General features: G+C 45.8%; 3 protein-coding genes across 6 annotated transcripts in view; 1 reads left to right on the top strand and 2 right to left on the bottom strand.

Moving 5' to 3' along the window:
• Nucleotides 1-1,407: 1,407 nt before the first annotated feature.
• Nucleotides 1,408-6,723, bottom strand: LOC121062240 (guanine nucleotide-binding protein G(I)/G(S)/G(O) subunit gamma-10). The gene is made up of 3 exons (XM_040541998.1): nt 6,518-6,723; nt 3,876-4,007; nt 1,408-2,296 (listed from the first exon to the last, which is right to left on the bottom strand). The coding sequence occupies exons 1-2, from the start codon at nt 6,596-6,598 to the stop codon at nt 3,882-3,884; spliced, it is 207 nt and encodes a 68-aa protein (XP_040397932.1). The 5' UTR covers nt 6,599-6,723; the 3' UTR covers nt 1,408-2,296; nt 3,876-3,881.
• A 3,145-nt stretch (nt 6,724-9,868) lies between these two features.
• Nucleotides 9,869-17,492, bottom strand: DNAJC25 (DnaJ heat shock protein family (Hsp40) member C25). The gene is made up of 4 exons (XM_040541996.1): nt 17,152-17,492; nt 15,763-15,915; nt 13,492-13,962; nt 9,869-10,839 (listed from the first exon to the last, which is right to left on the bottom strand). Exons 1-4 carry the CDS (start codon nt 17,446-17,448, stop codon nt 10,717-10,719), a joined length of 1,044 nt encoding a protein of 347 aa, XP_040397930.1. The 5' UTR covers nt 17,449-17,492; the 3' UTR covers nt 9,869-10,716.
• A 688-nt stretch (nt 17,493-18,180) lies between these two features.
• The window catches only part of ECPAS (Ecm29 proteasome adaptor and scaffold), a 68,897-nt gene continuing 63,656 nt past the window's right edge, over nt 18,181-23,421 (top strand). The window contains exon 1 of one of the 4 annotated variants that reach the window (XM_040541992.1): nt 18,181-18,343. Coding sequence is in view for 3 of the 4 variants with exons in the window: in XM_040541988.1 (XP_040397922.1) it covers nt 18,652-18,688 (37 nt within the window). In the remaining variant the exon portion in view is untranslated. Of the gene's footprint in view, nt 18,360-18,504; nt 18,689-23,421 lie in introns of those variants that run through there. The other 3 variants (XM_040541990.1, XM_040541988.1, XM_040541989.1) reach the window with 3 other exon arrangements.

Raw genomic sequence — 23,421 nt, 5'->3', positions numbered from 1 at the left:
TGTCCTTATTTTCCCAGTTGGCAGTGGGAGGGGAACATTACAGAATTTTTGTATTGCAACTTTTTGCCTGAGAATGAGTGATTTCCTGATCACCAATCCTCCATGAGCAGTAGGTATGCTCATTGCTTGGGTCAAATTCTGAATGGCTTGTTAACCTGGCAGGTGTCACCTCCAGAGGGAAAAGAGCCTTGCTGATGGGCCATGAGGGATGAGGAAGAGAAACCATGGCCTTATGGCTCATGTTAGGCCCTGCATAGCACAGACCTGTGCATTCGCTTAATTTGTTTTATTGTGGGCATCGTGTGGGTCCTCCTTCAGCTGTGAGACAGCTGTGAAGGCCTTCACGCAGCGTGTGGAGAGCCGAGACCGTCTTGGCTGGTGTTAGAGGAAGCTGCTGTTGTCCACCCCGCTGCAGATGATGCCTGTTACAGCCAGGGAAGAAAAACACAACGCAGGGCCTTGTCTGAGCTGCGTATCCTGCTCAGCAGAGCGGTGCAGACCTCTGGACGCCTGCAGCTGGAGACAAGGCTCTGTTGACCGAGGAGCTCAGAGACGCCCTGTTCTGCTGCCCACAGCAGCAGGCAGCTGCCTGGGCTCCTCTAAGCTTCCTTGGCTGCCTCAAAAAGAAGCTTGGCACACACCAAACACCTGCACAGCGCTGCTCCTCCGTCACAGGCTGGCACCAACACAAATGTTGGTGCTGGGGGTAGGTTTTATTGCGGGGGGTAAAAGAAACCAGAGGGGTTTCTTTCATCCCACTCATCTCTCTCCCCCCAAGCTGAGTGTTTTAACCCCAGCCTGAGCCTCTGGTCACCTCTCTGCAAATGAGAATAGCAGTATTTCCTCCAGCTTTCCGCAGTACATGCCTGTGTCAAGTGCTAAAAGAAAAACTGCCAGCCACGGTCAAATAGCCTGCAATGAAGAGGAAGCCAGAGCAAAGAAAGGCACTCGAGGAAGGACACTTGCTTCTGTTCTTGGAGGCACAATTCATATTGGCAGTGTTACTACTCTCATTTCAGCGTGTTCCTGCCAGACAGTAAGTGTGAGAGTCTTTCATCAAAGACTGAACTGCCAGGAGGGAATGGGTTGTCCCATTTCTGTTAGTATTAATGAAAATTAAATGCTCGGATCATTTAAAGCCCCATTCATCTTCTTCCTTACAGCTTCAAAATGTGTAAGTGGGCCTGATAATGTAGTTACTATTTACCACAAAAATTATAAATAGGTATAAATTTGATTTTTCTAATAACAAGGCACATTTCCTAAAATTCCAGAAGTGACTTTCTCCTCCCCAAAACGCTAATAGCCTGAAGCCTCCCCTCCCACTGCAAAATCCAAGTGTCCTCTTCAAAGTTCACTAGAGAATTTGGTATCCCTTGCAATTAAACAATGAGATCAAAGCCAGTAGGGAAAGAAATTTTATTTCCAAACTTCTAGAAGATTAATACAAACAATAGAAAGTAAACAAAATGAAAAACCTAGTAAAAAAATTAGTTGTCCTTGTAAAAGTGCTCTATAAAAACCAAAGGCAAATGACCAAGCGTATTTTACTTGCTGAACTTGGTAATTTTGTGTACGTCAAAACTTGAAAATTAGGCATGCAACTGTCTTTGGATACTAATGTGCTTTTAGGGTCAGTTTGGCTACATTTTAAACATGTCAATGAGATTGCAGCAAAGCAGTATGTTTATGAATACAAGTTATGAGAAGTACCAAACACATCAGGACTTTTACGAGACCCACAGCTTAGAAATCAAGCCTGCACCACATACTGTGTTAAGCAGTTCCTAAGAGGTGACATTTATGGACTTAGATGCACTTGAAGGAAAACAGCTGATTTCAGGTCTTGGTAATTAAAAATTCCATCTGAGAGCATTTCTTTAACACTGGCGGCATTTACTCTTATGTTTTAACAGTTCATTTTTTTTGATGTTTGATTTTGGAAAATACAAGTAGTTTTTTACCATCACTCCAGCATAAGAACCTACCAAGATAGAAATAAGAAATTTGGTAAAAATTCCCGTTTATATTTTTTGAAATGTAAACTTCTCAAGTAATATTTGTATAGTTAGTACAGAGTAGTAACAACGGTGACTTTTACGAAAAGAATGCTAGTTACATTAAAAAACTGTAAAAACATTAGCAAAAGGTAGTGAGGTACGGGTGCACAAGAACAAACATAAATATCTAAGAGATTGTTTTAACCACACAAAAGTAAGGGCACAGAGATACTTTTCTTGAGAAGGAAAGGCAGTTATTCGTGTCATGCTTGAAGGCAGCTCTCCGATGACCTTCCCTATAAAAGGAAAAAGGGTTTATTAAATGCTGTCTTCCTAATCTGATGCACCTCTCTTAGAAATTATAACATGAAAGCTTCTTTGCACTGAGAGAAAAAGGATAACCACTCTCCTTTGTTGGGTGTTGGCATCCTTGAATATTATAAAATTTCTGCATTGGCTTTTTCAATTTTGTTCTCATTGTTAGGATCCTAATGTAGCTAAATTCCTACCTAGACTTTTGATCAATTATCAGAAAAGGATAAAATGGTATCTTGGGCTCAGCTATCCATTTCTAAAACCAGCATAAATCAACCATCAAAGTCAAACTTGAGAAAGTATGTCATATCCTGCCTGGATGATGCAATCAAAATTAAACCCTAGAAATTACCAAAAATAAAAAATAAAATAAATAATGAAGTAGAAGGGCTGCTTTAACAACAGATGAACATGTGCAACAGTCACCATCAACTTTATCTCATTTGCAGGAGGAATTAAGGGCAGCACCTAAATTAAGAATATCTGCTTGTGCTTTTTCCTTCTCCAGTTTTTCTGCAAGAATAGTTCATGCTCAGTTGCTCCCTTTCTTCAGGTTCGCTTCTGCTTTATCAAAGCTATGTAGCAACAATCAAAACCATGCTATTAATGAGGCCAAAAGCAACTGCACGCTCAGGAACCCTGGCAGTGGGAAGGGAAACACCCTACAAGTACTCTGCATTCTAGTTCAAATCCTGATGTTAGAGAAAACAATCAATTTCGCTTTGATAGCATTCTTAAAGAAATAACAGCATTCGGTGTTTTTTCCTCTCCCAGTAGCTTTTTCAGCTCTTTAGGAGGACCTGTTTTAATTTTAAAGAGGAGCACCCCCTTCTGAATATCCTAATTCCACACTTGTTTGCCATGCAGAACAACAGAAGTCACGATGTGATCCTGCCCAAGGCTACTAGCACACGCAACATTTCTTCCTCCCGTGATCACCACATCCCTGTGACAGACAGGAGAGACAAGAGAGAGAACTGCAGAGCTGGAAACCAAAAGGGTGCAGGTGTTGGAAGGTCACCCACCCTTCAGTTGTTGCGCAGGTACAAGCAATGCAGAGCACTAAGGCAGACAGAGTGCCAGGAGTACCTTATCTTTTAGACCTGCGCTGAAAATGGTTACAAAGAACACAATTACGGATTGTCTGAGCTCCTCTCTGCTTCCAGCAGCTTTGGTGCTGCATCAACAACAGCAACAGAAGAAGCCTAAGGACAGACACAACCAAAGGAAGCGCGGTACGACGCAGGAGACCAAATGTATTTTTAATGAGGCTCTTGCCTAGGCTATCACCTTGTCATCACAGCACATGAAAGTAGCACAGCTCTGTCTTACTTCTCCAAGCTAGGTGCGGGATTGTTTTTCTGTCTGGCTATGTCGAACACACATGGGCAGTTTTTATTATTTTGGATGCTGCTAATGACCCTAGAGATGCTCAAATGAAAAAAATAAAAAATTGAAATTTCTGGAACCTGACACCGAAACAACTCCCACCATGCCCCTTTGTCACTGCTGGGGCTTGAATTTCCAATCAGAGCCGTGGTGCCACCACGATGCTGTTACCTGGTCTCAGAGCAGGGCGCAGGACCGGGGCTCCCGGAAGGGATTGCTCCCCGCAGGCACCCCCACCAGCAAGGCGTCCTTGCAGGCGTTCTGCATGCAGTACTGCTGGAGCTCTGCAGCTGCCTGGGAGACCTGTGCGGAGGGAAAGAAAAAAAAAAAAAAAAAAGAACAACAAAAAAACAACAATCCGGAGAGGAAACTAATTTGTTCGCAAGCATCTATTAGGCATTTCCTCTCGAAGAAACACTGTCAAGCGGAGCTGGGGAGCAGCCAAGTCAGCGCTTGAATTCTAAAACACTGAATAAATCAGCACAGACATCTACAAAGCTCTGATGAAACACACACGAAATGCCGTGTCCGTCCTGAGCCAGGGGAGTACACAGGGCTGAGGTGCCTGTGCCGTGGGGTTCATCCTCATTGTAAAAAACAGGACCGTGGCCGCAGGATTTTCCATTCCATCGTACAGCTTTGGGTTTATGTTTGAACTCTTATAACCTCAGATCATTTATTAAAATGACTTTTGTTTCCAAACTGTTAAGCAGCACAGAACACAGTAAGAAAGGAAGAAGATGAGGATGAAAAGCTTTTGGTGCAAATCGTCACCTTCCCCTGGCAGTGAGGTCAGGCCTCTGAACCCACCCGGGGGGCAGCCGGGGGTGCAGAGCAAGCCCAGGGACCTGACGGCAGGGCGGCTGCTCTCCCTGAGAGCACCCATGCCAACTGCTGCTGCACGGGTGATGCACGGCAGAGGTGCCACCCGCTGGCACTGCCCAGGCCAGGGCTGCACAGAGCTTTTTTTTTTTTTTTTTTTCCTGGGAAAATGGGCAGAGAGTTGTTCGGGGCACAGAGCAGGGATCACAGCTCCTTGCTGCACCTCCTCGCACCTCACTGCCACAACGTGCACCCAGCTCAAGGTGCCCTGCTGCTCCCGGAAAGATGCAAACCTGGCATCCGTGTCAGAACAGGACAGCTCTGCCCACCCTTTGGTGTGTGTGCCCCTGCTCACACGTACGGTGTGAGGGTTTCTGCCACATTTCATCACGGGGCAGCAGCCTCCCGCATGCAAGGCGTGTGGGGGCACTTCTTTCCTACACGGTTTCCTCTTTCTGAAAATACTGTTCCTGTCTGCTTTTTTAGCTGTCAGGGTAAACAAAATCACCATTGGAACTGGATGGGATGTATTTTTAAAACTCCTTTCATATTCAGCTTCCTTCTGAAAGCGCATTGTGTATTCAGTGCAGCCAAAACAATGTTTTCTCCCACCGCAGAGGCTGCTGAAACCGACCCGTGCGGCTTGGGCCAGCTGAGTGTATTCCTCCCTGTTTTTACTCTGCGCACCAAGAAACCCAGATGACGCATTTTTGACCACGCATCATTTCATCCGTGGCTGTAAGGAGACACAGGCAGGTCCACGGAGCAGAGCGAGATGTGAGGAAGAGGAGACGGGCACCTCACCAAGGCCAGGCCTCCCCGCAGCACAAGCAAACCCACAATAAACACCTAACCTTGAGGAGCCCGACTCCGGAGTATCAGGTACCTACACAGAGTAATCCCGGATAAAGTGCAAACTGTCTGACCCCCTCAAGGCAGGGGGGGCATGTTGTGCCTCAGAAGGAGCAGCAACAGAGACAGAGGGTATTGCTCGTGGTATAAAGCAACACAAGTGTTCAGTCAGTCATTTCTGCCCGGGACAATACCCCTCTTGCCACAGAGAGACTGCATTTCTATTTGGCATTGTGTCACTTCTCATGGATTCCTGCACATTGCTGCAACGATAAGCCACGCTCTCTTAGTGCATCAAACACCTGCCAGCTCAGTGTTCCGCAATAAAATTTACCAACACCAATAAATCGCTCAGGACGATGCCCAAAACCCACAGCGGTCCCACCTTGCAATGGGCGCTCTGAATTTTGACCAGCCCAGAGGAGCAGCGCTGAGAAAAGACACGATAAACCATCCCTAAACCCACCGGCCAAGCTCCCGCGGCCCCAGCCCGAGGAAGCTAGCCTTCTGCCACCGGCTGGAGACAAATGGCGAGAGCACCGGGCGATGGGAGAGGAGGGGAGCCGAGGATGCACATCAATTTCGCCTTTGCCACTTCCACAGCCCGTGCTGGGTTTCGTGCGGGGCTGCCCGGGGGAGCATCACCGCCGTGGGTTGCGCTCCCCCCCACCTGCCGGGGGCCTCGGCGGGGCTGCTCGGGTGGGTTTGGATGGGAAAACATTTAAAAAAAAAAAAAAAAAATAGAAAAATAAGAGCCCAGGAGGTGGCGGCGGGGCTGCCTGTCTTTGTCTGGGAGCGTGCGGGCAGGAGCTGGCTCAGCCGGGCACGGCTCCCCAGCAGGCGGTGCGGCGACACGCCGCTCGTCCCCGCCTGTCGCGACATGTCGCAGCATCGCGGGGAGGGGAGGCGGGGGAGCTGTCCGCGATGCCTGGCGGAGAATTAACGAGGAGCTGCTCCGTTATCCACCGCGGCTGCTCCGGAGGGCGGGTGGCCAGCACCGGAGCTGGGGTCTCGGCGCCCCCCTACACCCAACCGGGGCAGCCCCGGGTCCCCGAGGGCCGGGGAGGGGTCTCAGGGCGTCTCAGGGCCCCTCCCCAAGTCCCCCCCACAAACCCTGCGGACCCCCCTGCCCTGCTCACCTTGATCCTCTCCACGGCAGCCTCCAGCTTCAGCTGCTCCACCAGGCGCTGCATGCTGCTCAGGCTGCCGGCCGACGACATGCCGCGGGGGGTGAGGACGGCTCGGCACGGCTCAGACCCGCTCAGCACGGCTCGGATCCGCTCGGATCAGCCCGGCTCGGCCCTGCCAGGCTCCGCGGGAGCCGCCCCGAGGAGGGGCCGCGGCCGGGGCCGCTCCGCCCCCCGGTTGGAGAGCCCCAGCTGGCGGCCGCCGTCTTGGTGGCGACGCCAAAAGTCATCTTAATTTATTTATTTTTTCTTTTTTTTTTCTTTTTTTTAATTTTTTTTTTTTTAGGTGTTGTAGCCCGGTGCAGGCGGCACGGGAAGGTGATACCCGGAGGAGGGTGCGATGGACACAGGAACATCCAGCCCTGAGCTGGGTCTGGTCCCTCCAGCACTGAGCATCTCCGGGCTCTGCAGTCCTGCAGCAGCAGGCAACGCCTCGGTGCTGTCATTTGGAAGGCTTGGCATGACTGTGAGAGGCCCTGACTCTGAGCATCTCTTGCATATTAATTGCACATTTTACCGTATATATAATATATATATATACAAGCATTTTACCTTATATATATATATATATATATATATACATATATATATATAAGAACATACATGCTATAAACCACATCTAGTTCTTCAGGGGAAAAAAAATTGGTTTATAGGAGATGTGAGGTGAGGTGTTCCTTCTTCAAGATCCCATTACAGCAGTCTCTGCTCCCTGGTCACTGATGGCAGGACACACAGGAACAGCACAGAGCTGGGCCAGGGGAGGCTCAGGCTGGGTATCAGGGAAGATTTCTTCACCGTGAGGGTGGTCGGGCACTGGGACAGGCTCCCTGGAGAGGTGGTTGGTGCCCCGAGCCTGTCAGTGTTCAAGAGGCATTTGGTTGATGCCCTCAACCAAAAGCTGCCCGTGGCAAGCTGACAGCTTTTGGGACAGACACGTTTTCTCTAGCCTTCTGTGACTGCAGCATAGCCCAGCAAACTCTGCCTGCAGCCCATGAGCTAATAATGCCGATGTCTGGGTATTTTCAAGGGGCTTGTGTGTCGGGAAAAGTGGAAACTCAGAGTCAAGGCTGTAGAACAGCTCGTTTCCACCCAGAGCAAAGTACCTGCTGATTTTCCCTTCTGCATCTGCTATCAGGCCGTTGTTCCACAAAGAAAAGACACCACCGCTGCTGAAAGACACAGCTCCGTGCTCCCCACGGACTGCCCCATTTGTTGCTACAGAGTCAGGTCAGGAAACTAATCTTGATCAAAACTAACCCCAAAAAAGGGGAAGACAGATGCGTGGCTTGGGTCTTGCCTGCTTATTTGTACAACCCAGCTTATCACACAAACTCAGGAGGGGAAGGATGGTACAAAACGAGGCACTGGTGCAAACTTTTAGCTGTTAGCCTATGAAACTGTGGCCACAGATACAGATGCTCTTGCATGCACTTCTCTGCTTCTTTTCTAGATATTACTGCCCTACCTAATTTCTAGATATAACAACCCTACTTAGTTTAGTAAGCAGCACTATTTTACTCATCCTTACCCTTATTCCCTGCATATCTGTTGCAGAAACTTCTGTTTTCCTCCCTCCGCTCTTGCTGGAAGATGTGTTTTTGTGGATGAAGAAGCAATATACCCAAGCTGTGAAGGTGTCTCACTTCGCAAACATTGTTGCAGTGTCCCTGGATCATCACTACAAGGTCACAGAATCACAGGACGGTTTGGGTTGGAAGGGACCTTGAGGATCACCCAGTTCCAACCCCCTGCCATGGGCTGGGACACCTCCCACCAGATCAGGTCCATAAGATTACTTCTTGAAAATAAGCACAACTTACTCTAGATATGTTCTTTAACACGTTTTAGATCTGATTTGACCTTTAAATCCAAAGTGAATTAAGTTTATAGCAGCACTACACAGCAGCAGGGATTAATGACAAATCTAGCAGCTCCTGCTGAATTTTAGAAAAGCACACAGAAGTTAGCCATCCAGTATAATACTTCCAACATACTTTGAATATGTGTTTATTATTTCCAACAGAAAACTGAGATCACTTTCCAAGAGCTACTGAAAGCTAAACTAACAAAAGCATAGAGAACTGAAGCTGTTCCTCAAAGAATGATACAGGACAATTGAGTAAGTTTGCAGATGACACAAAGTGGGGTGGGAGTGTTGACCTGCTTGAGGGTTGGAAGGCTCTGCCGAGGGACCTGGACAGGCTTGATCAATCAGCCAAGTCCAACCGCACAGCATTCAACAGGGTGTCAGCTAAGTGCTGGGTGCTGCACTCGGGTCACAGCAACCCCATACAGGCTCAGGGCAGAGTGGCTGCAAAGCTGCCCACCAGAAAAGGACCTGGGGGTGCTGGTTGACAGCTGGCTGAACAAGAGCCAGCAGCGTGCCCAGGTGGCCAAGAAGGCCAACGGCATCCTGGCTTGTGTCAGGAACAGTGCAGCCAGCAGGGCCAAGAAGGTGATCGTCCCCTTGTACTCTGCTCTGGTGAGGCCGCACCTTGAGCACTGTGTCCAGCTTTGGGCCCCTCACTACAAGAAGGGCATCAAGGCCCTTGAGCACGTCCAGAGGAGGACAATAAAGATGGTGAAGGGACTAGAAACTGTGGCTAAGGGGAGACCTCATTGCTCTTTACAACTACCTGAAAGGAAGCTGTAGTGAGGAGGACATCCCTCTCTTTTCTCAGGCGACAAGTAATAAGACTCAAGGAATCAGACTCAAGGTGCACCACAAAACATTTAGACTGGACATTAGGAAGAATTTCTACAAGCATTGAAACAGATTGCTCAGGGAAGTAGTTGAGTCACCATCCCTGGAGGTATTCAAAGACATTTAGATTTGGCTCTAAGAAACATCGTTTACTGGTGGGACTCAGTAGGTAAGGCTGATGGTTGGACTTAAAGAAGGTCTTTTCCAACATAGATGATTCTATGATAGGTCACTTTTGCAGTATCATAAACATCTTACTGCAAACATTAATAGAAGCATTTCAGAACTTCTAGCTATTACATGCTTTAGAAGCAGCAAATTTAAGAGAGTCTCTCTCAGAAAAAATCTGTACAGATGCAGATCTTTACAGATGTGAAAAGAGACAGAAGCACCCCAATCTAGATACAGTCCCCCCATAAAATTCCTAAACAAATATGGAAATCATAAATTGAGGAAAACTCTGACCTGGCCAGAATTACGGATGAAACTAGAGGGTCCTGTTGTGTTGTAAGTACTCTGATCAGAAGAATCAGAAGGGATAAGCATAAAAAAAAAAAAAAAAACACTTTAGATTTAGAATTTAAAACAAATTCAGGATGTATATTATATAAACTTTTATTTACATAAGGCATCAAGATTGCCCTTTTAAACAAAAGGGTCATTTTCCCTTTACCAATACTTTGGTGAAAAAAGTACCACATTTAGTAGACTAATATTCACTGGTACGCTTGTTCTGAACAGCTAGGTACAGTCCAACGTACAAGATTAAAAAACAAACATAAGAGACTTAAGTATGCTATTTCATGAACCACTCTGTAGAACAAAGAATTAAGGCTTGTTTGCACCAAAACGGTGATCAATCATGCATCATTTATTCCCACAAAGGATAAAATTCATTTCCAATTGGAGCGGGAATAGCAAAAGTAGTAGTCCTGTATAATCCCCATATTGTCTACATCAAAAAACATTTTGGCATTTCAGAAATTAAGTTGAAAAGTAGTTGGAAGGAAAGAAGAGGAAAGCAGGAGATGGCCCTTGCTGCAGAGTCCTTTGTAAGCATTTCCAAATTTCCAGTGTCCACTTGCAGGAACCCTTCAGTTTAAAAAGGAAAACAGAGACTTTCAAAGATAGATCTAGAAACCATTTTCAGAAAGATTAAAGTTATGATTCCATCGATCACAAGTAAGAAATATTTCGAGAAAATACATTATTTGAAATAATGAATTCCACATTAAGATCCCCATGTATGTCAGATATATACATTGAGCTAAGCCTGTTTAATAAGTCTGACTTATAAAAACGGTAAACCTGTATTATTTTTCGGCCTGACTTAATAATTCCTGAGTTTTAGATCACTGCTGAGCCACAGCAGATAAAACTCTGAATGATGTAGTGAAAAGTTTTGCAGATCACTGTTGACACTAGCACTCATTTTGTTCAGTAGCTTTCAATCATCGATAAAAGTTAGTCTTCCAGGTCCTTCATTTCTCATCCACCTCCGATACCTCTTCCATCGGGGATCCAAGGCCATCTTCTTCTTTAACTCCTCCTCTTGTTCTTGTTTATAGACCTGATAGAGGGAAAAAAAAAAAGTGTTTAATAAGGCTGAAGAAACAGCTTAAGTGAATCCAAAGCAGGAGGTAAGGGGGATGGTGGTATGTCTATGTAAGTGTTAGCAATTCAACCATCTGTCAAGTTATTGATTGTAAAGATACCCAAATTGCAACATAGCAGAAGACCTTGACTAACATACAGAGTAAGAGCCTTCAGCCAAGGAGCCTTCGAGCTGTAGTTGAAATGCTTTGAATTTTTGCTGACAGCAAAACTACATCATTGAAAGATGGTGTGCTGCAAGCAACTATACTTCTTTGCTCATGCAGTCAACAGAATAAAAGTAAAGAACTACTCAAAAAGCTAAATTTTGAGCCCCTATTCAGCACACATACCATTCCACACAGTTTAGCTTCTTACTTCTGTTGTTTTCATATTTTTAAGTTATTCTATAGACAGAGGACTGATCACCTTCAGCTACACAGCAGTGGATCTTTTTATTCCTCGTTTGATTTTCAACTAAGTCAATATACCTGCATTAAGTATAGGTAGTGCCAAATGGCAAGTAATTACAATATGGCAAGAAATGGTATCATCAGTGATACCAATAAAAGCCATGTATCTAAGAAAAGCAACAGAATCAACACTTTTATTCTGGAAGGCTATTTACGTAGATAGACAGTGTATATCTCAACACCATACAGGTTTATGTCATCTGAATTCTTCCTGTAAGGAAATTAAATTTAAGGTTCTGAGCAAGCATCAGGAAGATTTAAAAAATGTTCTAGATGGGTATATAGATACACCCGCTCAAGGTTCAGTGATCCTACAAGCTTCAAAAATGACTAGGAAAGTAACAGAGGAAATAAAACATTTTTATTTAGCTCCATGGTATGGCGATATATTGAATCCTCAGTCATTCTTAGAAGGACACTGAAAAAACTACACAGTATGCAGATAGGCAACCTCAGTGATCAAAGTAGTAGATACTTCAGCGTATCTTTTTGTGAGAAACAGGAAAGCATATTTTTCAGCCTAGAAAAGACATGATTGAGTTTCAAGTAAGGATATAGTAGTGGTACAGAGGAGCACAGCTACCATGAGAAAAGGGAACAAAGCACGATTAATCTCCATTTCCAATAAAATAACCATCAGTAGGTGTCTGTGTAACGTAAAAAAAAAAAACAAGAGCCATCCTCTGTACTTCCTGCTGAACTCAAAACCAGATGGTTCTGTAGTCACTGACGGTTTTAATACATTCAAGAAGTGGCTAGACATGTTTATTAAAAAAACTAATTAAAGTTGTTACCAACAAAGACACCATTTCCTGTTCAGGATGCTCCAAGACTGCATATTGCACTGAATAAATATTGCCATGTAAGTGTAGCTTTCTTGTATTCTTCACTAATTATCAGCTGCTGGCCACCACAGATGACTTTGGGCTAAGCAGACTTCACCCCTGACAAATACAGCTTTTTTATATTCAGTGAACAGAACAATACCAGTTAGAAACAGCATGCAAGGTTTTTCTGCCATGGAATATCCATCCTATCATGCACTTTATTTATGCCATCTGCTTTGACTACTAACATAACCACCTCTTTGGACTTCCAGATTGTTTCAAGCAAACCCACCTTGATTCAACGTGTATGGCTCATCTGTTGGCTAATCCTTTCCTAACTAAAATTGAAGGTAATGTATTTTCCCCTTCAAGTTTCTAAATTGATCCAACTCTGACTGTTTTTAGGGAAGTATTCTCTTATCTTTGGTGCGCACCACCAGCAGCAAAGGCAGTTCTGCCATCTTTTCGCAGAACAAGCAGAGCTGCAGCATCACCCCTTTTAAGTAGGCCAAGTTCCTCTTCTCCATTTCTCTTCTGGAAACCTCCCACCCAGATGGCCCACAGAGGATCTTTGATACAATACAAGCATTTTGTCAATTCTCCCACCTCCTGGCATCCCAAGATGTCTGTACTGCAAATTTCATGCTGTCGTTAATGTTCTTTCACTACTCTCACAGAAAATTTGAGAAAAATTACGCATCGGCTGTTTAGTAACTGGCTATCCCTGGCAAGAATAGCAGTTGTGCCCACTACTTCATAGCCCATTTTCAGTCGAGCAGGACACAGCATGAAAAGGACAGCCCCAGACTCAGTGAAGGCAAAAGAACTATCAAGGGACAGTTATCAACTGTCAGCTTCTATCAGCTAAAACAAGCCACGAATTAATGGCTAAGGAGACTAATAAAAGAGGAGTTTCAGGTCGTCCAGGTAATCCTCATTACAAAATTATCATTGTTTGGAGAACGCATGGTCTTCAACCTACTGTAAGAACTCTGTTACACTACATTTTTACAGGACAGCCTGTCATCAGATACAATTACTTTCTGTATCCACAGATTCCTTAACAATCACAGGTAGACGACCCCTGACCAAGAAATCCCTTCTTACATCCATAGGCCTGTTCAGGAGATGCTGTCTATCAGCACATAAGCATAAGATGATGAAGAAAGCACACGAAGTGATTCTCTAACAGTTTTCAATTCAGACAGCAATAGCTAGAATTGAAGCAGTGCTTCCCACACCACTGTGCCAAACACCTTCACAAAACACCTGCTCTCACTCTATGAACTCTGGATAACCAACATTAGCTTCTCCACCACAGCTACCCACCTCATAGTTTTCTCGTATCCACAGCTGCCGTTCAAGAAAGGTCTCTTTTTGATGGTCTTCCAGGCTGTCAAACTGAGACTGAGACATTTTCATGTATCTTCGTATGATATACAGCTTCTCTTCCACACCGTATTCTTGCCCTTTAATACTGAAACAATAAATCCACCAACAGTACCAAATTATGTATTTGCACAAGTAAAAGGGAGCGAGAAGGATCTGAAATAGAAGGATATCGTATATCTTGGGCTTCTGGTAACCGCCTTTTATATCTATTTTATTTTTAATAATGTCTTTGATAATTTCTTCCTCTTCTTCACGGATTTCTTCTTTAGACCTCTTGTTCTTGCCTTTTTCTCTAGTCTTGTTGAGTAAACCTTGTTGCTTGGCAATCTCAGTAGCTTGTATACGGTATTTTGGCACTGTAGCTAGGTAGTTTATAGCTTCATTGTAACTACTCCACCAGCTGAAGAACTGTAATTTAACAACAGTAAAAGTTAAAAACTAAAACCAGAACCAAACCAAACAAAAAGCAAAACAAACAAAGAAAAAAAAACACCATGTTTTTATACAGACGCATTTCTACTTAGAGCTTTGCCACGAAAAACAAAATAAAGCTGTCATATACCTTTAACTATTATTTTATTACAGCAAGGGTAAAAACTGAAAGTAACAGCACAACTTCTACAATATTAAAGAAGCTGTAATTATTCGTCCAAATGTGATAAGGCACCTGGGAAACAGCAGTATGTATTCATATTGCTGTGCGAGCAGTATACACAGCAACACACAGTGATGAAGAAGGACAAGCAGAGGGTAAAGGCACTGTTCAATTTGTGTTTCTTCATGAGAAGATGGTTATCTCACACGACCTTAAGTGAAGCTTCTGTTAGGCTTTGGTGTCCATTCTCAGAAGTCCCCTCAGCTTTATAAATAAAGTAGCTGGTATGCGCACATTTCATTATAAAATTATTACCCATTTTACATAGTTAATTAAATGTGGCTTAAGTACGCCACAATCTCATTAGTCTGACAGGATTGACTTTACAAGATACAATATCCTACTCTAATCTCCAGTTACCCTCTGAATTTCAATTGGGAAAAAAAAAAAAAAGAACAGTGGCTGGAGTGAGTGTGACATATTGTGCTGAATTTTTACACAGGCAGCACACCCACTTGTGAAGACAAAAGGGCACCTAGGTACACACTATATAATTGTATCAAAGGCAGAGAAATAGAAACACCAGAAAGCAAGAGAAAAGTAAATCAGTTTGCTAATTCTCTGTAAACTTGCATTTAATCATCTGGAAGCTGGACTGCAGGCAAAGTGAGCGTCTCCACTTATAACCAAAATAACAGCTGAAATGGAACACTGCATTTACAAGCAAGTCTGATGAGAAATTAAGTATTTGGCTCTGTATGCCACTGGAATTTATTATTCCAAGCTCTCAAATCCTGATCAACATATTTTTGTTTTCCCTTGCAACATCCAACTAAAAAGAGTTATCTGTACCACAGACGAAGCTGTATTTTTACCTCCTAGATATCACCTTTTTTGGTTTTGTGTGTGTGTTGGTTTTTATTAAAGGAATTTTTGAACTAATAATCTAATGGATGCTAAAGCAAAAAGTTATGTACCTCCTTCCAGTAAGCAATTGTCAGCAAGAGCACAAGTATTCTCATCTAAACCAGAGACTGTTTTCTTGAACTTGGAACTACCACTGTCAGTGAAGAAAACTTCGCTGAACTGCTTTTTAAGATAAACTACAATATAAGAAACACATGTTAGCAAACCACACTCCTGATCTTTAGTACTGTTATCTGAGTTTCTTTAATTTAGTTTGCAAGTAGTTTATCTTCTTTAAAAAAAAAAATACTTGCGAAGCTTGAAAAACTGACACAAGCTTATCTAGAGCACTACTCCTGTCTGTGCTCAGGAACAGACTGTTCTCAGCCTGCCACGAAAATATAAGTAACTTCTTTGGGAGAGCTGCGCTTGTCTGTATGCAATATTCTTCTGTTACGGGAAACCGATCACTAATCACACCATCTGTGCTTTTGTCCAAGGTACCAAGCACAGTCAAAATCTGCTCAGTACATCCTGACTTCAAATTTGTCATGGACACTACACAGCAGTTTACCATGGCAGATAAAAAAAAAAAAAAGACCTCCTCGCTGAGGCTGTTTAAAGCCTGGCATGTTACAAGATCTGCAGATACTTCTCCTGCAATTCAGAAATTCGTTGAGCATTGTCAATTAAGCATGAAATTTTACCTGAAACACAGAGATGGCGCACACCGTAACCAGAATCACGATTCTGACATCCACTTTAGGGGCCAATCTCCTGCTGTAGTAGTGATAATAGTGCCTGTAATACTCTTCAGGATGATCCAACATGTAGTCATAATCTTTCCGTGTTTCTTCATCCTGTTGGATGAGGGATGAAAAATAGGCTTCTAAACATTTGTATGTTTTCACTTACTCTGTTGCATTTGTTTTTTACAGCTCACGAATGACCATGCTGTTAAAAAATTTGCAATAACCCGACCAACTATGAAGCAAAGAGGAAAATCTTTGGTCCTACCCTTATAAACTAAATTGATCTGTTCTCACACTCACCAACTCCCCCCACACCTGATACACATAGTCTTAAATACATAACACACACTATAGGAAGACTTGATTTAATACTGAAATAAAAACAGGCAACTGAAATTCACAAAATGAGTTAATTTCCGAATCAGAAGTCCAGAGGGACTAGAGTTGATAGGTATTGCTCAGGAAGAGACTTACTGATGAACGAACCACTAAAACTACTGTTTTTCAGATCTTTTAGAATTAGCTTACAGGGCTGTGAACTCTATCCAATGCGAGGCCATTCCCAAACCTCATTGTTCTCATTTTCTTGAAGTTTTTCTCATTTTCACCCATGTAATAAAGAAATGAGAAATTTAACTTTGTCAGTCTCAGCTGCATCCCTTTTCTACCCAGAAAGAGTTCCAGTTCTTTTTTTTTTTTCCCCCCATCAACCTTAAAACACGTACAGGTTTCTTTCTTCCACTCCTTGGTCGTGTCTTGCCCACGCAACGGATTTTTTGCTTTCCTTACAGTCCCACCTACCACTCAACTCAATGATTACCATTACTTTTAAAGACGTGCTTGCACAATAAGGGTCTAGTCTGTTTATTTTGAATCCAAAGGGCTTTTCAAGAGCACTCTGTCTTCCCCTCGCTCTCGGGCTGGCTATCGAAGAAGGTTTTGGCGTCGTGTTTTTTTTTCTTCCTCCCTCACGGCTGGTGGGAAGCAAGCTGGCTGAGCCCACACAAAGGAACACAAAACTGATTCCGCAAAATCTGCTGCGAAACACGGGTCGTGTGGGACCAAAAGGTCTGATCTCCCCCTTCCACTGAGGAAAGGGAGACCTGCGGGAGCCTCATGCTGCGAGCTAGCGAAGTCAGAGCGACCCCCAGTTAGCTGATGGGTGCTTCGGGTCTGGACGAGGGGACGCGAGGAGCAGAGTGTGGAGGGCACCGTGCACCTCCTGGCACTGCCAAGCCAGAGCTCTCCTCCCCGCTTCGCTCCACCACCCGACAGCGAGAGGGATACCCGACAGGGATCCCCTCAGGGAGCCCCTGACCGCGGGCGGCCCCGCTCACCTCTCACCTTGAGGGTCTCGTAGGCGGTGGCGATCAGCAGGAACTTCTCGTGGGCCGCCTGCGGGCCGCCGCCCCCTCCGCCCGGCTCGCCGCGGTAGCGGTCGGGGTGGTACTTGCGGGCCAGCTGCCGGTAGGCGCGGGCGATCTCGGCCTTGCTGGCCTGCCGGCTGACGCCCAGCACCTCGTAGCACACGCGGCGGCCGCAGTACAGGCCCTCGGTCAGGCCCCGAGCCGCCCGCGGCAGCAGCGCCGCCGACAGCCACAGGCAGAACAGCCAGCGCCGCCCGCCGCCCGCCGCCGCCATCTCGCAGCGCCGCCACGGCCGGGGCCGGGGCCGGGGCCGCGCCTGCGCTCTCCGGGCGGCAGGGCGGGGCCCTGGGCGCACGGATAATTGCCACCCCTAATTGCGAGCACTAATTACAGACCCCCTATCGCCTCCGAGCAGGCTAGGGTGCCCAAAGCCCCCTCCAGCATGGCCCCGGGCGCTTCAGGGATGGGGCAGCCACGGCTCCTCTGGGCAGCCTGTGCCGCCGCCTCACCCTCTGAGGGACGAATTTCTTCCTCGTACCCAACTTTCTCCTCACCCACAGCCTAGCCACACCAATTAACGTTCCCTTTCCAAATCAGAATGAATAGAAACTTCACTTTGAATGTCACTTTTTATTGGTGTATTGTTCCTGTACTCAAAAATCCCATCGGGGTGGTATTTGAGCGTGTTATCCCTTGTCTGCGAGCTCATCTGCTTTTACCGCTATCATTCCAAATCCAGCCAAGGAATCTCCTGTTGGGGAGGTACTTCAGTATCCCCTGCTTATCACGTCCTTACGTGATGCAGCCTCTAGGGGCAGGTTGGATCTGGTGCTTAGGGACATGGTTTAGTGGGTGACACTGGTGGCAGGGTGGTGGTTGGACCAGATGATCTTGGAGGTCTCTTCCAACCCTCCACCAGTTTCACTCTGAATGAATTTAACAACGAAACCCAAGCAGAAATAACTCGCTTTGCCTCAGAAATCCCAACCGGCGAGGGCAGCCCGGCCCTGGGCGGAGCCGGGGGGGCCGCAGCCCAGCCCCCGGCCGTGCAGGAGCCGCGGCCGCAGCTAGGGGGAGGCGAGGCTCCGCCGTCCCTCCTCCTCCTCCTCCTCCTCCTCCTCCTCTTCCTCCTCCTCCTCCGCCAGCCGTGTGCCCGCGCCGGCATGGAGGTCAGCATGGACTCGGGTCAGTGCGGCGGCGGGGGGGGGGGGGTGCGGGCGGGGACGATGGCTCAGCTCTTTCTAAATATAAAGCGGGAGGGCGGGGGCCGGCTGCCCCTCGTGGGGAGAGCCGCGGGGAGGAGGAGGAGGAGGAGGAGGAGGAAGAGGAGGACGGGAAGGAGGAGGAAGGGAAGGAGGAGGAGGCGGAGGAGGAGGCGGAGGAGGCGGGACGGGGCTCGGGCGGCCTCCGGGCGGACCGCGGCTCGCCTCTCACCGCCCTCCCTCTTTCCCTCCCTCCGCAGTCGGCACAGCACAACATGGCCGCGGCCGCCGCGGCTGCCCAGGACGAGCTCAGTAAGCGCCGCCGGGGACCGGGGGGGAGAGATCGGAGGGAGCCGCCCGGAGCCCCCCGGCCCGGGGCAGCCCCTCGGCCGGCGTGGGCGCGGCTGGTGGCGGGGCGGGGGGGCCGGGGCCGCCCCCGGGGCCGGCTGGGAAATGTAGTCCCGGGCGGTGCCGGCCTGCCCCGCTCCGTGCCCGGCCTGCTCTTGGGGGGAGCCGGGGGCGGCCCCGGGGCCAGGCGTGGAGCCCCCCGGCAGACCGAGGGGTGCCCGGTTTGGGGGACCCCCGGGGCTCGGGGGGGCCCATCCCGTGCCCCTGCCCCCTCCGGGCCCGACCTCTGTTCCAGAGGCCAGGCTGCTGTTCTCAGAAGCTCACGGAACTTTAAAAAAATATATATGTTCTCCGTTCCCTGCTTTTCCTGACGTGTAAAAGAGCTGGTTTTTGTCTGAGAATTAATAAACAGATAGCGTATGACTCAGCGGAGTGAAAGGGCCGCTGGTTGTTCTGGAATGGTGTGTTTGGCAGCCGCCAGGGATGAAGGGCAGCAGAAATACTTTGGGCATATTTCTGCGGTTGGATTTCAGGTCTGAGGCGTTTCTGTGTTTGTGGGTTTTTTTTTGTTTTTGTTTTTTTTTTGTGTGTGTGTGATTTTGTCGTTGTTGGTCTCTCTGTGTTTCTGCTGCGGAGGTGATGCCTTTGTTCTGCTCTTTGTTAGACGTTACTGGAGCCCAGTTGAGTGGCAGCGATGGTGAGGATGTCCTTTATGTAACCAGAGAGCCAGGACCCCGTGGTGGAGTGAGAAGGATCTTCAGGTTACACTGATCCTTGAATCAGAGGGCACAAATGCCAGGCTATTTATTCCATTGACAACTGGGATAAATTGTGACAGTGACAGACCTGCCTGCCACTGCCATCCGAGAGATTCTTCTGTCGCTTTTATGCTGCTGATGTGATGCTGCTTGCTGAAACCAGACAGCATGAGCTGTCTGGCTTGCAGCTCCTTGGCTTTTATCTGTGTAGAAGCCGGCTTTCCAGCCTCCAGATGCAGACCCTGCAAAAAATTAGTCCTCAGCCACATATCAGGTGCTAAACGGCCCCTTGTGTTAATCACTGTGAGAGGACGAATGTCCTTACAGCGAGCTTCATGCCGGTGATTATATGACGTAATTCGGGTTGCTGGTCCTCTGCATCCCGCAGCGGTTGTATACAGGTTGTATTGGGTGGTTGGAAACCTTCCTTGGCCCAGTGGGGAAGGAAAGAGTGTTGGCTTTTGTTTGTTCTTCCCTAGTTCCTCATCTGTCGCTGAATAGGAAGTACTGCAGTCTTACTTAAATCTCTCTTTTTCCATTAGCTTTTATTTTTAAGGTAAAGGAGCGGGAAACTGAACAACCTCCGTGTGGGCTTTCCGTCTTTTTTTGCATTTAAATAGTTAAATTTCATGGTATTTGGAAAGAAATCTGTTTCTTTTTAGGATGACGATAAGTCCCAAAATAACAAGCATAATTATTACTAGTTTTAGACTGGAAAATCAATTTTCCTTGCTTTACATATGTATAGCTATAGGAAACTTCGATCTACAGCACCAGTCAAACACAAGACCTCTTGCTATTTGCTTAGGTTGTGTATGAGGGTACTTACCATTCTAGAGGACTAGTTATTTGAAGTCAGCATAAGAGTGAAGATATGCGGGTTAAAAATCAATGCAAAGCCATTAAACTAGTCCTGAAGCTTTAAGAGTTCAGGTGCAAGAGAAGGAACAGTTAATTTTGAGGAAGAGTAGACAGCCAGTTGAATGGACAGCCTAAACCTGGCATATTAAAACTATTTGGATTTTGGCATGTCAGTCAAGCCATTTATAAAAGATTTTCTATGAAATGGAAGAACAGGATGGACAAAAGAGAAAACATTCCCTCACGCCCAGGCCTTCCCACCTTTTTCCAGTCAGAGCTTGTAAAATAATGCAGCGATGAGCCCAGCTCTGCAAACGCTCCCTTAAGTGATTTGCCTGTAGGCACATAATGGGTTACTGGTAGAGCCAGGAATAGCACCAGCAAATCCTGACTCACTGTTTGCTACTATAATCATACCAGATACATTTTCTCCCAGAGTCTAATACCATCTGAACAAGAATTTGACTTCTATTCTAGTAGCGGCACAGTGGACGGGAGCTGGTTTGATTCCCTGACTGCATGCAGAATAGCACAGAAACAAACAGCTTTTGCTTGTAGCGGGTATTTGTGCTGAAAACTACCCATTGTCCAGGCAGGGAAGTCGAAACCCACCTGTGTCCAGTAGTCTTTACATGCTGTAGGGCCTTTTGGAGAGAGGGTTGGGGGACACTAAGTGCAGCATAGTGGTTCTACAGAGCTCATACAATTGAGGTTTTTTGTTTGCTGCAGTGAAACACGCTTGTAGAAATACTTTAATGTGGCAGTCCCAGTAATCTGTCTAATAGACTGTATTTTTCAGGAAAGCGAAGACAAATTCCAGCTTTACGCACGGAACTTTGCTTTTCTACTGTGTTTTGCAGAGGACGCAAGACTCTATTTGGGGCTACTAGGGTAGTTAAATTATTAAGTATAATTACCTTGACATGACCTGGTCTCAGTAGTTTCTTGAGTCTGTTTTCATACAAAGAAGGGTGTTTCTGGTGCTTGACACTCAATTATACCAACATATGTTGCTGAGAGGTGTGTACAGAATGGCTGACGTGCTGCATGTAATAGCAATAAATGCCAGAGGGAGCTAATTCTTTATCTTGCGTAAGGACAGGGAGGAGAGCCTGGACACATGAAATGGAACTGAGCTCAGCTGAAACGAGAGGTGACTTCTTCGATAAAAAGATGGATAAACAGTGAGCTAGCTACCTTAGGAAGGCCAAGCATTCGAAGTATGTGATTTTAACTAGGAAAAAAATAAAATAAAAGGAAGTAGGTAGGGAAACGCCCTTGTAAAAGGGTGGAAAATGTTAGGCTGTTTATTTATTTACTGTATCCTTTCTGTGTCTTTCTGCTGTTCCCTTTGGCAAGCTACCACATAGCAGAACTGGCAGAGTGGGCATGTTGTTTCAGTAGCAGGCTGGAGGTTTGCTCTTGGCTTGAGTGACTGCAGGATCAGTTCTGAAGTAGGAAGGCTGAGAATTAGCTCTGACTCTGTTACGGCCCGTGTCACAGGGTTTGGAAGCCTATAAAGCACGAGTCAGAGCCTTGCTGTTAACGTGACTTTCTTGTAAAACTTGTATGCTGTATGTTATCTGTGTTTTGAAATCTATTCCTTTGCTTTTTGCAAGAGGTGTTGTCTTGAGTACTGAACCCTGTATTTCCTCCCGTAGTTTTAAATGGAGACTGGAAAGAACCAGAAGTGAAACATGCATTTTCTCACAAATCAGTAACTGCATTGCCATGGTAACTTGAGGATTTCAGATTCCAAATACACCATGTCTGTAGACACAAATTGGACACTGCTGCTGGAAGCGGGGATACAAAGATTTATCTTGTTTTCTTGCCACTTGGTTCTTTCACATACAGTGAAATGGAAGGTCTCTCCATAAACAGTGCCTGTTGTTAAATTCTCCTTGTTTATGTTCATCCTTTTGTAGACGTGTTTTTTTTTTTTCTTTTTCAAGAAAACACTGGGTAAAGATGAAATGTATGAAAATGTGACAAAGCAGCTAGGAAAGAGGTTGCGCTTATGCCAAAATACATGAATGTCTATTACAAACTTTGCATGGACTTAATTGTATGGGTTTTAAAAATAAAACCGTCTGGTATTCATTCTTTTACTCATGCAGTTCATTCTTGGCTGTTTATTTTAATCCCCAGCAAAAGGTCATCATCATAGCTGTGGCACACATAATATTTCTAAGAATACATAATAACCCAGACATGATTTCTCATGTGCTTGCTGATGTAGTGGGTAAGTTTGACTGGGACTGTGGTTGTCACATACCTCATAACCAGATTCTGGGTGGTGTAGTGGTCATCCCTCTTTAAAGAAATGGTTGCTAGCTTTCATGTTCCTTTATAAAGGGAAACATTTAATGAAAATAATGAAATCAGTGATGTGCTGAATGACAGTAGTGAATTAACCTTATTTGGGTTGCTCCTTCCAAAGCTTGCTCGTGGAGCAAGGGGCTCCCTGTTGTGGAGTGAACCCAGAAGCTCACAGTGGTCCAGGTGTGCCCTGCTCTTCTCCGTTGGTCTGAAGGTGCTGAAGTGCAAGTTTGTTCTTGGAGTGATTTATTTAGAGCCTGGCATGTCTGGGCACTGCGTTTTCCAGTTGTCATTCCAGCGAAGCCTGCTTCCTTTCCTCCTTTCTCCCTTTCATTTCGACTTTCTCAACAGATGTTTTTCTTAAGTCCTCTGGGCTGTATTAAAAGTGGTCCTTTGTCTCTGACAGTCTTCCCCCACCCGCATGCTCAGCAGACTTGCAGTAGATTGACTATGCAGTAATTTTATAAACATTATAATTAGCTAATACAGAGGGTGCTAGAACTTGCGACCAATAGCAAGGGAATATTACAGTCCTAAATTTTAGGTGAGAGTGTAATGTGAGATTTAGGAAGGAGAAGCCTTTGCACAATCCATTTTCTTAAATAGCAGCTTTTAAGATGGGAATATAGTTCTATTTTATGAAACATCATCTCCCCTTTACTTATTTCTTGCAGTTCTTCCAAAAACTTTAAATTATCTTTGTTAACAATATCAATCAGCTTGTGAAAGGAGAAATTATAGGAGGTGTTTTGTTGG

Source organism: Cygnus olor, chromosome Z (assembly GCF_009769625.2).
Source record: "Cygnus olor isolate bCygOlo1 chromosome Z, bCygOlo1.pri.v2, whole genome shotgun sequence".
NCBI classification, from domain to species: Eukaryota; Metazoa; Chordata; class Aves; order Anseriformes; family Anatidae; genus Cygnus; species Cygnus olor.
Note: the sequence above shows the minus strand (reverse complement) of the source record. Positions and strands in the feature narration are given on the sequence as shown.

Excerpts from the sequence above, each read along its gene's own strand:
- DNAJC25 (XM_040541996.1), bottom strand. The coding sequence starts at position 17,448 with ATGGCGGCGGCGGGCGGCGGGCGGCGCTGGCTGTTCTGCCTGTGGCTG. Across the intron at positions 13,963-15,762 it reads GCGCCATCTCTGTGTTTCAG|TTCTTCAGCTGGTGGAGTAG; the intron begins GTAAAATTTCAT and ends GTTAAATTACAG. Across the intron at positions 10,840-13,491 it reads GGATACGAGAAAACTATGAG|GTCTATAAACAAGAACAAGA; the intron begins GTGGGTAGCTGT and ends TCCCTCTATCAG.
- LOC121062240 (XM_040541998.1), bottom strand. The coding sequence starts at position 6,598 with ATGTCGTCGGCCGGCAGCCTGAGCAGCATGCAGCGCCTGGTGGAGCAG. Across the intron at positions 4,008-6,517 it reads CTGCCGTGGAGAGGATCAAG|GTCTCCCAGGCAGCTGCAGA; the intron begins GTGAGCAGGGCA and ends CCCTCCGCACAG.